General features: G+C 41.0%; 1 protein-coding gene across 1 annotated transcript; it reads left to right on the top strand.

Moving 5' to 3' along the window:
• The first annotated feature begins 1,007 nt into the window (after window positions 1–1,007).
• On the top strand, window positions 1,008–13,500 carry LOC117820177 (N-lysine methyltransferase KMT5A-A-like). Its single transcript, XM_034693868.1, has 7 exons — window positions 1,008–1,125; window positions 1,204–1,366; window positions 1,563–1,755; window positions 2,479–2,529; window positions 2,949–3,011; window positions 3,452–3,502; window positions 13,381–13,500. Exons 1-7 carry the CDS (start codon window positions 1,008–1,010, stop codon window positions 13,390–13,392), a joined length of 651 nt encoding a protein of 216 aa, XP_034549759.1. The 3' UTR covers window positions 13,393–13,500.
• The last annotated feature ends 1,489 nt before the right edge of the window (window positions 13,501–14,989 follow it).

Here is a 14,989-nt window from a genome sequence, read left to right on the forward strand (position 1 = left end):
TTTGAGGCGAGAAATAGGCAATGCAGTAACGGAATCTTGATTCATATATGATCAGCACTGCCTAGTTTTACAGTTTGATCTGAGTTTCGTGAGCTCGATGTGTTGCGCTGGACACAACTGCAGACTGACAGCACCTACAACCAATCAGAGCAGAGAAACGTGTCTAGAACGGCGACTCTCTTCTGTGATTGGCTCGTCTGTTTCTGGAAAAGATATCTCCGAGTAGAGGAGACCGTATACGTCCAAGGAGGAGACGCACCGCACCGCATCTGCTGCAGGTAAGACAGGTGACGAAGGCTGAATCACACATATCACCGCTAAACTTTAAGACTAAATATTGGCTTAGCCAGTTTATTTTGTATACAGGTTGTTGGTTAAAACTCGACAAAATTCTTAAATACTTAACAAATCAAAGTGGCATTACCAGTTAGCGCTAGCTAGCTAGCTTCAGCCTCGTGTGCATATCGCTGATCAAAACATCCGGTCGTTTGGCGTGCTAACTGCTTAACGTTGCTTTGAGCATTATAAAGGAAGTTCATGTGGCGTATTGTGTGACTTATCAATGTTGTCCTTATTTCTTAATCTGATTTAGGGTGCTTTCAGTTATGTTGCCGCTCATGTCTGTGCAGAATGTAATTTATGCAAACATACAGCCTCTACATGATGTTAGAATGAGTGACAGTCACAGTGTGGTTAAGCCTATAGGAAAAGCAGCAAGTGAAAACCTAATACTTACAATAGTTTGTTTAAAATGCTGAATACACTGATCTAACTTAGTCAGTGTGTTCAAATGCTGACTGGTAAGGCTTACTTGTACAATTAAATAGTACAGAATTTTTACTGATGTTATTCTTAACTAATCACAAATAAAAGTGTAAACTCTGAGTTGATTTGGTCAGTGAGTATTCTTAAGATCAGTGACAATGAACCATTTTAAGTTGGTCATGATATATAACCAATACAAGTTGTAAAGTGATTGGATGCTTTATCTTCAGGCCTTGCAGAAGATGGCAACATCAAGGTCCCAGAGGGCCAAGGTAAAACCCAAAGATGAGGCTGCTTATTTTTCATCCCAGTGTAAAGACAAGGATGGCTTTGATATAAAGTACATAGATTCATTTAAAGGTGAGTAACACAGGGCTATGTTTATGTATTGTTTTATCTCTGTCACTTCCCCTCAATAATGATCTGTTGATTCTTCAGGTCGAGGAGTGTTCAGCTCCCGCCATTTTCAAAAGGGAGATTTCCTTGTTGAATACAGAGGAGAAGTCATAACTCAACAAGAATATGAAAGGAGGCACAGAGTGTACCATGATGCGCTTCAAGTTTTTATGTTTGAATTTCGTTTCAATGGAAAACAGTCATGGTATGTATATTCCTGTACTTATTTTACAATAGGATACAAACTCTGCTTTTTCTTACTCCATGCTAGCAAAGGTAGCAGTAGTGTTAAACAGATGAGTAACCCATCCAGAAACATGATTCTTTAAGTGTTCCATGTAACTTGAATTCAGTCTATGTTGTTACACATTGTAATTAGCATTGTGTGTTTGTCCATTCAGCATTGATGCTGCCAGAGAGGACGGATCTCTCGGGAGACTTGTCAGTGATGACCATGTGAACCCTAACAGCACAATGGAAACAATCAGAGTGGATGGAAAGCCTCATCTGTGCTTATTTGCTCTAAAAGACATCAGTCCTGGGGAAGAAATCACTTACAACTACGGAGACTCTGACTGGCCATGGAGAAGCAAGGTATTTACAGATTAAACTTTACTGTCACAATTTTATTCTGACAATCTTTAGATGCCATTCTTACAGTAAAGTTTCACTTTGGACATTGATTTTGAACAAATTTATAATTATACTCAAACTTTTTATATCATTGCCAATTTTTTTTCCACCTACTATGAGCTTTTCATGCTATTTTAAATGACTAGTCTCTGTTTTTACAGAGATGATCTGTGGCTGAGTTGTTCAGGGAATATTTTACCTCAATAGTATACTGATTTAACAAATTGCCATCATGTGGAGATGTTAAGGGGTTAACACTTCGTATTGAGTCCCCTGTTGCACTGTTTACACAGAGGACACCAGTCAAGGAACAACAGTCATACAGTTTGGAGGATACAAGAGATTTTTATTCAATTTTTTTGTATCTGCATTTCGGCTGCAAAACCAGCTGTGTAAAACGGACTTGGCAGGAAATTAGGGCCACTGTTTGTATTTAGAAGTATAGATGTACGGTCCTCGTAAACCTGCGAGGTTACACACACTGAGGACTGTGTGTTTGTATTTTATTGGTCTGTATGCTAGTAAATCCTCACATTCTTTAGTTGATAACTCACAGTATCACCTGTGTTATCTACCATTCTCTAAATACATAGTTGTGTTACAAGCTTAAAACATCAGCATGTACTTCCTTGGTGTGCTTAATAATGTTCAGTGATTTAAGTTTTTCATTTTTTCCCCCACAAGATTTCACCTGAGACAGACCCTCAGCTGAGACCGAATGGTGGCATTCAACAGGTGACTTATTACATTATAAGTTTTAGAATAGACAAGGCTTTTTTTCTAAGATAAGATGTACTTTAATGTGGCCATAGGGACATTTGTTTTGAAGTTTGTTCTGAAGGTCCACAGAGGGTAAAAAAATACATTCTCTAGAGAGCAACACATACGACATGTTCTGTGATCTTATGTTCTTGTCGTGTCAGCGTCTGATGATTTTGAGTTCAATCTTTTAGGATGGATGCATACTCGAGTTAAGAAACATTTTTTTGAACTTTGCTCACATTTTTTCACTTGGTTACAGAAGAACCCCTGCAAGGCTTGGTTAACAAATGTTACATTTTTTCCAATTTATGAATATAATGAAATGCTGCCTAAGTTAAACACTTAATTTGCGTTGAATTATTGCATACTAAATGTTGCTTCATATTTCACAGGGGACTCCAGACAAGGAAGGCCAAGGCCAGGCCAGCTCTACGGCAGAGGATGCAATGGGGAAGGTAAATGTCATTGAGGTGTGCCTCTGACCTGTGGAAATAACTTTAGTATTTGGCAAAATAGAATTAAAATGTATTTATTGAGTAGATTTAATCTGTGATAAATACCTACAGACCCATCAGTTTTATTATCTGTGTTTAAAACCAGCTGTGTAAAACGGACTTGGCAGGAAATTAGGACCACTGTTTGTGTTTATAAGTATTCATGTACGGTCCTCGTAAACCTGCGAGGTTACACACACTGAGGACTGTGTGTTTGTATTTTATTGGTCTGTATGCTAGTAAATCCTCACATTCTTTAGTTGATAACTCACAGTATCACCTGTGTTATCTGCCATTCTCTAAATACATAGTTGTGTTACAAGCTTAAAACATCAGCATGTACTTCCTTGGTGTGCTTAATAATGTTCAGTGATTTAAGTTTTTCATTTTTTCCCCACAAGATTTCACCTGAGACAGACCCTCAGCTGAGACCGAATGGTGGCATTCAACAGGTGACTTATTACATTATAAGTTTTAGAATAGACAAGGCTTTTTTTATAAGATAAGATGTACTTTAATGTGGCCATAGGGACATTTGTTTTGAAGTTTGTTCTGAAGGTCCACAGAGGGTAAAAAAATACATTCTCTAGAGAGCAACACATACGACATGTTCTGTCATCTTATGTTCTTGTCGTGTCCTCCTGAAATCCTAAAATTTTATATATTTAACATTTAAATTTATATTTAACATTTATATTTATATTTAACATTATATTTATATTTAACAATTAGATTTATATTTAGCATTTAGATTTAAGTGATTTTAACTCAATATAATTTTCACAAAGAAATTAAATGTGAAGAGGATGACAAATATTCATTTAAATGTGATAAAAAAAGTGACTTTTAAAAATGCACTCTGTATGATATTTGGAGCTCAATGTGGAGAATTGGAGCTGTTATTTTCAGTGTGCACAACTTTACAAACGGCGCCTCATACAGAGCAGCTGCTGATTGCCACTGACGAGAGACACCTGGACCTAATCAGAGTGGAGACCTGCACACCACGCCTCCTCCAGACCCTGCAGCACTGAACTAACACACACATCATGAATACTAAACCATAACAAGAGTCCACACCATGACCAATACTTCACTTTGAGTCCACACAGAGCTGAGTTTAACACATACTGGACTCTGAATATTTTCAAATGAGCCCCCTCATTGACACATTTAGGTGGGTGGATGACATAAGGTAAGAAAATAGCACAATAAGACAAACAAGAGCCTGTGTTGTTCCTTTGTATTCATATGAAGGAGAGCTAGGTCTGTAGGACTGTAATGCTTGATTCCTAGGATGGACATTCACTGTGGTACATCAGTCTGAATGTAGATGACAGGACCCAGGGGAACATTTACTGCACTTTACTGACTCCAGCTGAAGTCACAGAAATACACAAGGCTCCTTTTCTTCAAACTTAGACAGTATTTGTGAGTCTGTGGTTCTGTAAATGAAAACAAATATAAGTGTGTACATAACTTACATAACATAAATAGATAAGTAGACTTACATCCTCAGATTTCTCTAGTTAAATATTCATACTCATTATTATACAGCTTACTTTAATCACTCTTTATAACTCAATGTAAAATGTTTAAATGATGTATTCACTTCTAAAGTTTGGTTCCATTAAAGAAAAACCAGCACAGAAACCAGAACATGCAGCGATAAACAGTAAGGGGTACCACTAAACACAGGGGTAACTCAAGTCCTCATTGCCCTCAGCCCTGTTATCCTGGTGAAGAGCGCCCTCTAGTGGTGGGAATATAACATGACCATACCTTGTTGTCTATAATAATGACTGAACACTAACTATGACACACGAGGCACTGGATATAAGTGTGATCCAGCAGTAAATATGAGATTCATATTCACAGCCTACCCGTCTTCATGTATGGTGTGCTGGATGTCAGTTATCATTGGTTTCGGGTCAATACTTTCCGCGTGTCCTGAGTTTGAAATAAGGAATGATTTGACACAGCTGTGCTTTGTGTGTAAAATATCCATCTGTGTGGATTTGAACGGTCACGTTGGTTTTTACTGTGCAGAGGAATTGTTTCAGATGCTTTCCTTGTTATAGTCCTCAAACAAAATGATAGCTGCCTCTGACCTTGTTATCTATATTAAAGACTGAACACTTGATCTATTACGCATGATGCACCGGATACATGCAGAAACTGACACATCTCTGTGTCCTTAATCCATCCTGCCATCCCAAATAGATGCTTCTGCCCGTCTGTGTCCACAGTGTACAACCTGGGCCTTAGGTTGGCTGCTGCAAAGGAATGGTTGATGAACCTTCCAACAGTCTCTCGTTCAGGGTGGCACTCACAAAGAGCTGAATGTGCATCGATGCACATGGGCTGTCCTTTTCTGTCCCTGTAGAAGAACATGTCTCCAGTCTCCTCCTCACTGGTGTTCATGTCAATGTCCTCGCCCTCTTTAACTGAGATGACCCGCCCATGTAGGGCCCATGAATTCAGTTTAATTTTTTTTTTTTCTTTCAAATTCTGTTTTTTCCGTTAAAATTTTTTAGAATTCTGTTTTTTACCCTTTACACTTATTTTACCACCATATAGTGTGTGCTTCTTGTGTTAGTGAATAAAATGTGTTAATGAAATGCAAAAATCCTTTAATTTATTGATGCAATACTCTGTTTTTCACATGGCTTTGGGACGACAAGTAGTCATCACACGTTGTAGCGACTACAAAGAGCCAAAAGCCGCTGAGAGGCTGACGCTGGGCCTAGTTATTGCCAGACACGCTAAAGCAAAAATCACTAATGCACAAAAAGTAAGTTTAACCTTTTATTACCAAAAAAAAGGATGATAAACTCATGATAAAGTGCACAAACAGAAAATAGGAAAAATAAGTGATAAATAGCTTTCATAAGCGAAAAGTAAGCGTAAAGCAAGCGGTCAACAAAAAGTATGGAGACCCAGCTCACCCCCTCTCTCTACTTGCCAAACAATGGGACACAGGTGGCCTTAATTAACTCAGTATCCCCGGCCCTAACACATGACCCGTAAATAACCTAATTAACTAATCCCACAATAAACTATATTGTAAACAAACACCATAATAACACCACAAAAAAATACAAACAATATCCTACCCTTAACCTCAAAATAACATAATATAAACACTTGAATTCCCTCATGGCTCCAACACACGTGTTTTTTTTATGTTTCCAGTCAACAGTATATGTTGGCAGAATTTGCAGAAAAGTATGTCACCTGACAGAGAAGTCATTTGGGAACTGTTCACCTCTGTATTGTAAAGGATTGGTTGTTTGGTGTTTGCTAGGGTTAGTTATTAATTACTTATGATGTTAATTAGTTAATTAGTTAATGTTCAGTTTTAAGTAATGTCAGTGAATGTGTTGACCAGGATAGCAGGCTTGTGATTGGGTGAGGGAGAATGGAGGCGGGAGATGTGTGTGTGTCCGTGTGTGTGTGTGTGTGTGTGTGTGTGTGTGTGCGTGTCCGTCCGTGTGTGAGTGTGTGTGTGTGTGTGTGTGTGTGTGTGTGTGTGTGTGTGTGTGTGTGTGTGTGTGTGTATTGTGTCTACCCTGATAACTCTCTTGTTAATGTGGGTGATGTGATTGGTCAGGATATGTTATAGTGAACTGGGAGAGAGATGGTAGGACTGTCCAAAGGTAAACCAGAGAGCTGTCATTGGTTATATGTATGATGATGATCAGGGGTGAGCAAATAGTGAAATGGCACAACCCACATATAGTTTGTTTTTTTAGTTAAATAACCTGAGATGTTAAACAGAGAATACAGTGTGGGGATCTTGTTACTGACAGTCAAAGCTGACACAGTAAATAGAAGTCATGGTTGAGGAAATATGTCCATGTTCATCTTCAGCCTCCCTCTTTTGGTCCAAGCTTTTGAACCTCACAGAAGGTTGTGTTGTTTGTTGAAACTAAAGAATAAATCAGTCTTTTGTCTCCTGTCACGAACATTGCCGCCCGGGAATCTTGTTCTTATTAAAACACTTGAACATGCATATGTACTCCTACTCAGAAACTGTTACTGCCACCTTGTGGCCAACTGCATTAACAGCTGATCATCACAAAGGTAAGTTCCTGTGCAGATTGAAATGACCTGGGATGAAGCCCAAAGGTACTGCAGAGCAAACCACACCAACCTGACTGTTTTTGAAAATCAGATAGAGTTTGAGGCACTACAGAATCCATGTAGTCTGAAGACAAGATGTTGGAACAGTCTCCACCGTAATATTGCAAACCATGACTTCTGGACCTGATCTGATGGTAAAAAAAAGACTTTAGAAGTTGGAATGAAGATGAACCTAATAATCTGGAGGAGGAGTGTGCTTTTATGAGTGAGAAAAAATGGTTTCACTCTGGCTGTTGTAACAAATATGAAAATGTGTGCTATGAAGACGATCTGATCTTGGTTGAAGAGGAGAAGACATGGGAGGAGGATCTGGATTACTGCAGGACTCTTCAGACTGACCCCACCTCAAGCAGATGCACTGTGGGACGATGTCAAAGACAGGAGGCACGTTTTCAGAAAGGGCCTGTTCAGAGAGGAGGAACTTCTTTTGCTTATTAAAGGACAATTTGTTTTGAGCCAATAGCTGAACCTTTGGCTCTGATGTGCTTGTACATTTTCTATTCAAAAGTGAGTAGTGAGAACATCTGTAGTTACAATTTGAAGTTTTATTTCAGATGAAAAATATACAGTTGACTGTAAAACACCTTAAAGGTGTCATTTATTTTGTCAGGATCAGATACTAGTTGGCCTAACTGATCCTTGATTTGAACAATTTGGTTGGATGCCCTTTTGGCTTTTAGCTGATGGGCCAGAAGCCGGCCCGCCTTGTCTCCATGCTCGTACAGGGACCCGCGAGACTGCAGGAGAATTTGTTCAGCCTCGGTTGTGAGAAGGAGTTCCAACTCTGTTTGAACTTTGATCCTTTCCTTATGTAACTCAGGCGTTGGTGTTGTTGAAAGCAGGTTGTCTACTCTAGCGATCGACTCCTCCAGGTCTCTCTTACGAGTTTTACGCTGTTTATTTGTGAGGGATGTATATGAAATTATTTCCCCCCTGATGAATGCTTTAAGAGTCTCCCAGAGTATAGCTGAGGAGGTCTCCTCATTTATATTAGTCTCACAAAAAAACTGTATTGAGTCAGAAACTGTTTTACAGAAGTTTCCATCAGCTAGTAATAATGAGTCGAGCTGCCAGAATTTGGTTCTCTTAGGTTTCAGGTGGAAGTGAAGGTCTAGGATGACCGTGGCATGATCTGAAATGGTTATTGGGAAGTACTGCGTAGAAATGATTGATGGGATTAATGTTTGATCTACAAGAAAGTAATCGATGCAAGAGAATGAGTGATGAGCGTGAGAGAAGAAGGAGTATTGTCTGGAAGAGGGATTCATGTGTCTTCATGTGTTTTTTTTTTTATCAGCAGTCCAACTCCCACACTCGGTCGCGGCTCACAGCGTTTTAGCCGTCTCCTCAGTCTCCACACCTGGCTCCAGTCCACCTGCACTTCACTCCAAATATCCTTCATAGACTATTTTAATCTGTTCTGGAACCGGCATGATTTTTATTCATCCGACAGCATCCACCACTCCTCACTGGGCACCCGCATTTTAGCTGCAAATATTCAATACTCCGTTCAATCGCTAACACCTGCTGCATGACTGTTTACCTTCCCCTCACACGCCCCCCCTCTTCTTCTCCGCCGCCACCCCAAACCACCTGTCTGTGCGAGAGCTCCCCCTACCCGCCCCCTGTGTCATTACCCCCATCCACAACAACAGTTCATCCTATTCACACCATCACTACAAAAAGGCTTCCCTGCCCAAAAACCGGTATTAAATCAGTAAACAAGCAAAACCTCATCTACATCCAGCCCAGTCACCCCTCACAGTGCCAGATCATTTATAATTTCACATCCCCTAACTCTATCCCATCCATTTGGACAACACGCCGTTCCACTCCCATTTCTGCACCTCATCCCCACATCAAAAAGCACGTCAACACAGCCAACCTCCGCTCTCTCCAAGTCCTCCCACCAAATCAGTTCACATCATCTGAAAGTCGCTCTGTTCAACACCCGGTCATTAAATATCAACGAATTCATCACCGACAATAAACTGGATATCCTCTGTCTCACTGAAACCTGGCAACAACCACTGGACTACTACACCCTGAACCAAGCCACCCCCCCTGGATACTGTTATCTCGCCAAGCCACGCCCTGACAGCCGTGGCGGTGGAATAGCTGCTGTCCTCCGCCAACAATCAAAAACATCCCTCACCACTATCCTTTCTCCACCATCATTTGAACATCTGTCATTCAAACTCTCTGGTCCAAAACCCCTAATCATTGCAATAATCTACCGCCCTCCCAAACATAACCCATCTTTTCTCTCTGACATCTCTGAATTCCTCACCCAACTCTGCGCCATCTCACCCTCCATCCTCCTCCTTGGAGACTTCAACCTACACATTGACTCCACCCACTGCAAAACCGCAAGAGAATTTCTGGACATTCTGCAATGTTTTAACTTCACCCAACACGTCAGCTTCCCCACCCATAACTATGGACACACTTTGGACCTGGTCTGCTCCACTGGCATCACCATCAATCACATCTCCAGCTCCGACCTCAACATCTCTGACCACCTAGCCATCCTCATAGACCTAGCCACCCCCATCGCTCAACCCAAACAGAAGCGCACCATTACCTACCGCAACATCAAGTCCATCTGTCCTTCTTCCCTGTCAGCCTGCCTCACAATAAAATTATCCACTCACCCTCCCTCAAACCTCTCCCCCTCTGACCTGGTCAACCTCTACAATGATACACTCTCCTCCTGCCTCGATCAGCTTGCCCCTCTGAAAACCCGATCTGTTTCCTTCACCCACTCTGCCCCCTGGTACACCCCCGAACTCCGTCAGATGAAATCAAAGAAACGCCAACTCGAACGCCTCGCCAGACGAACATCCCTCACCGTACACACCCTGGCATACAAGGACTTTCTCCACCACTACAATGACGCCCTCCATACCGCCCGGTCCACTTACTACTCCAACCTCATCCACTCCAGCTCTACCAACCCAAAGCACCTGTTCTCAACAATAAACAAGCTTCTCAAACCCATGGACAATCTCTCCTACTCATTCACAACAGACAAATGCAACTCTTTCCTGTCATTCTTTCAAGAAAAAACCGAAAACATCCACACCGAACTGCTTACTTCTGCCCTCCCACCCATAGCCACACTCCCATCAGCCCCCCCCTAACAAACCAGTCTCTCTCTCAGTTTTGCCAAATCTCCCCCCTGGATCTCAATAAATCACTCTCCGGCATGAAGACATCAACCTGCATCCTGGACCCCCTCCCCTCCTCACTGACCAAAGCTTGTCTCCCTGCCCTTCGACCCCTTATCCTCTCCATAATCAACTCCTCCCTGTCCACTGGTTCTGTCCCTCCTGCCCTCAAACTCGCCTCTGTCACACCCATCCTCAAAAAACCAGGACTCGACCAGAACAGCCCCAACAATTTCCGCCCCATCTCCAACCTCCCGTTCCTGTCAAAGATCCTTGAACGCACTGTCGCCACCCAGCTCAAAGCCTATCTTCACTCCAATCAACTGTACGAACCATTTCAATCCGGATTCAGAACTCATCACAGCACAGAAACAGCCCTTCTCAAAATCACCAACGACCTCCTCCTCTCATCCGATAACAACTCCCTCAGCATCCTCCTCCTCCTGGACATTAGTGCAGCTTTCGACACCCTCAATCACTCCATCCTCCTCACCCGCCTTCAATCTTCCCTCGGTATCACTGGCACCGCCCTCTCCTGGTTCAAATCCTACCTCTCTGACCGCCATCAGTTTATCAGCATCAACAACCTCAAGTCACGCACAGCCCCCCTCTCTCATGGTGTCCCCCAGGGTTCAGTGCTTGGTCCCCTCCTCTTCATCATCTACATGCTCCCTCTTGGTCACATCATACGCCGCAACGGCCTCCATTTCCACTGTTATGCCGACGACATCCAGCTTTACATTTCAACCACATCCATCACCGCTGCTTCCCACACCACCCTCACAAACTGCCTCACTGAAATAAACTCCTGGATGCAAACAAACTTTCTCAAACTCAATTGTAACAAATCCGAAATTCTCATCATAGGCCCAAAATCCCTCACTTCCACCTGCCCAGACTTCTCACTCACTATTGATAAATCCACTGTTTCAGCATCCACCCACATCCGTAACCTTGGTATCATTTTTGATCAGTCACTTAACTTTCAACAACACATTAACAATATTTCATAAACTGCTTTCTTCCACCTCAAAAACATCGCCCGTCTCCGCCCCTCCCTTTCCTTCACAGCAGCTGAAACTCTCATCCACGCCTTCATCACCTCAAGACTCGATTACTGCAATAGCATCCTCTACGGTACACCCAACACCCTCCTCAACAAATTACAATACATACAAAACTCAGCTGCACGCCTCCTCACTCATACCCGCTCCAGAGACCACATCACCCCAGTCCTCCAGAACCTCCATTGGCTTCCCATCCCCTTCAGAATACAGTACAAGATCCTACTCATCACCTATAAAGCCCTCCATAACCTAGCTCCCTCCTACCTCACTGACCTTCTGCAGCCATATAATCCCTCCCGCAACCTCCGCTCCACCAACGCCAACCTCCTCACCCCTCTCACCAAACCCAAGCACCGAACCTGAGGGGACAGGGCCTTCTCTGTCGCTGCCCCCACCCTCTGGAACTCTCTCCCCCAACACCTCAGATTCTCTCCCTCACTCACCAAATTCAAATCCGGACTCAAAACACACCTATTTACAAAGGCTTTTAAACTAGAATTGATTGATTTTTTTTCTTGTTTTGTTTTATTTTGCTGCCTTGCTTTTCTTTGCTTTTTTGCACTGTTTTCCTTTTGCTTCCTATTGTATAATTGTATTTTCATGTAAAGCACTTGGAGAACCTTTTAAAGCGCTTTTATAAATAAAATGTATTATTATTATTATTATTATTAAGGGTCTGTAGAACCGAAACGGTCCGTAAAGGCAATTAAGGTTTGAGCCATTTTAGAAAGGAGGGCTGGGCGTGGGTTGGATCTATCTTGTACAGGGTCTATGACGCAGTTCATGTCTCCTCCCATTATCAGTAAGTGTGTATCAAGATTTGGAATAGTAACAAGCAATGTTTTAACAAAATTATAGTCATCCCAATTAGGGGCGTAGATGGAAGCTAAGATGACTGGTTTTTGATGGAGTATACCTGAGACTATTACATAGCGTCCACTTGGGTCTATTATTGTTTTATTAGAGATAAAATGAACATTTTTCCTGATAAGTATGGCCGCTCCTCTAGTTTATAATTAAACTGTGAGTGGTACATTTGTCTAATCCAAGGCCCATTTATTTTCCGATGGTCGGAGTTACATAAATGTGTCTCCTGTAGAAACATGGCGTCTGCGTTTAGGTTCTTAATATGTGTCATAACTTTAGTCCGTTTGACAGCAGCATTCAGCCCCCAGTGTTCAGGGAGACAATTCTATTTCTAGTTCTATCTACTAGAACTTGAACCTTGTACTTCCCTTTCAGCTTCTTCATCCTCTTGAGTTCATCTCTGTCTCCACAATAACCCTCAGCTTGAGGTAGATCTGTATAACCCTTGAGATTTAGTGTCCCTTTGTTGTATGATCCGTAAGTCTAACAGAAATTTATTTGCCAAATGATTTCAGTAATATGGAATTAAAACGAAGCAACAAGAACCTGCTTAGCAACACTGAGTATCAGTCTTTCAAAAAAGAGGAGAAAAAGAAGGGATCCTCTACTGCTAAGCATTGTCCAACATGGTCTCTTTTGGATATAAGCTTAAAATAGACTTTGTAATTTACTTAATTCAACTTGTAATAACAAAATGTACCAGGTAAACATAATGCGAGGTCCTATAATAACCTCTGGCCTTTAAACATTCAGTTTGGAATTCAGTGTTTGTAGGCTAAATCCGTAGCTTGGATCCACTGAAACATGTGAACTTTGAACAATCTTAGAAACAGAGATATGCTACAGAATAAAATTATAATATAAAGTAAAATACCTAAGTGCCAAAACGACTTAGTTCACCACAGTATGGGGGCTCAGTAGAGCGAATCAATATAAACAGGAGTCATCTTTGACACAAGCATAATACAGTATTTTGAAGCTAGAACTATAGCTGAAGTGTTCTTTAATAATAAAATATGCCTCCTCTCTAAACAGTCCCTGTATGAAAATGTGCCTCCTGACCCTGATACTGTCCCACAGTGCATCCTGTGAGCAGGGCAGACCAACAGGTGTTGATCCAGTTGATGCTCAAGAGGGAAGCCGCTCACCCACAAGCCTATGATTCCTTCCAGGACACTAAGGCTTATCCACACATCCTGGGTCTGGGCATGATGGATCAGCATCAAACTGTCCAAGTCCATCACCCACATTAACATGAGAGGTGTCAGGATAGACTTAACACAGGTTTTTGTGGACAAAGAAGACTTGTGTTGACTTGAATGTTACTGATTATTTTATTTGATTAACTTATTCTATCATTCAATCATGCCTTGTTTTTATTTCTACTGTCATATTGTCTTATTTTAAATATTCACTTCTGTTTGCTGCTATTGTGAAGAGTTGATAAACTGCTTTCCATTGTTTCACAACAATGACAATAAAGATCTATTCTATTCAATAATAAACATGTTGTAAGAAAAGAAAATGAAGGTATTAAAAAATTCTCCCCACTACATTATATAATAGTATATCATATACAATTCTTGATGTCTAAGAAATTACTGCAAATAAGACTTAGAGCCTAGAGTGGTACTGGGAGTTCTATAGCACAATAACCATAGTTGTATGCTGTTGTTTAGAAGGTACTACTCACCGTGCCTTCAATCCTAGCTCATAACAACAAAATATAGAGGAAAATACTCTATTTTTATTTCTAACATTTGTTTGTTTTGACATGCAGATATTTACAGAGCAAGATAGGGGAAATATTACAGAGACTCAAATGATATGGATATCAGTGGTGGAGTGGAACAAGAGTAAGACACAACTACTTGATAAAGAGAACCAAACAGAAGACATTCAACTGAAACGATAATAAGGCACAACAATCATGGTTAAAGATATTTCAAAAGTAAGTATTGAGATATAGAGTTCTAAAGTTTTACACCCTTTAGATGAATGATTCTACACATTTGAACAGATGATGGTCGTTGGTGAAAAAGAGATAAGATAAAGAGAGGTTACAGGGGTTACTTTTCGGGTCAGTGTGTCATTGGATTTTTTTTTTTCAGAAAAGAATATTAAAAAACAAAAAAAAAGAGTGGTTATTTGATTTTCATTTTAAAATTCAAAAAATTAAAATTGAAATTCAAGCTATTTTTCTTTATCGGGGTCAAGAAGGGATAAATAAAACTTTAAAAACCGGTTGATTTTCATTTTCTGTTTCTAAAAACAAAAAATTAAATGGTTAGAAGACAGAAACAAGGAATTCCGGTGAGCGCTCCAAGATGGCGACAAAGGTTAATAACTCTCCCAGTCATTAATTAAAAAAAAACTCAGATAAAACAGGGTTTTCAAGTCTAAAAAGCAATCGTTATGACCTAGAATGCGTGGAGTGAGAAGCAAGAAAACTTCGGTGGATATTAAAAATCACGGTGAAGGGAAAGGACAGTAAATATCGAACGACAACTACCCCAGTGTGGAGAGGATGGAGGCTAGCGGCGACGGAGGTGGACTGACCACCGCCAAGGCCATTCAGAACCTGGGCAGGAATATACAGGAGCTAAAAACAGAGCTCAAACAGGAATTACAGGACTTCAAAAATGACTTCAAGAACGATATCAAACAGGAATTCAACAACTTCAAAACG

Source organism: Notolabrus celidotus, chromosome 1 (genome assembly GCF_009762535.1).
Source record: "Notolabrus celidotus isolate fNotCel1 chromosome 1, fNotCel1.pri, whole genome shotgun sequence".
In the NCBI taxonomy this organism is placed as follows: Eukaryota; Metazoa; Chordata; class Actinopteri; order Labriformes; family Labridae; genus Notolabrus; species Notolabrus celidotus.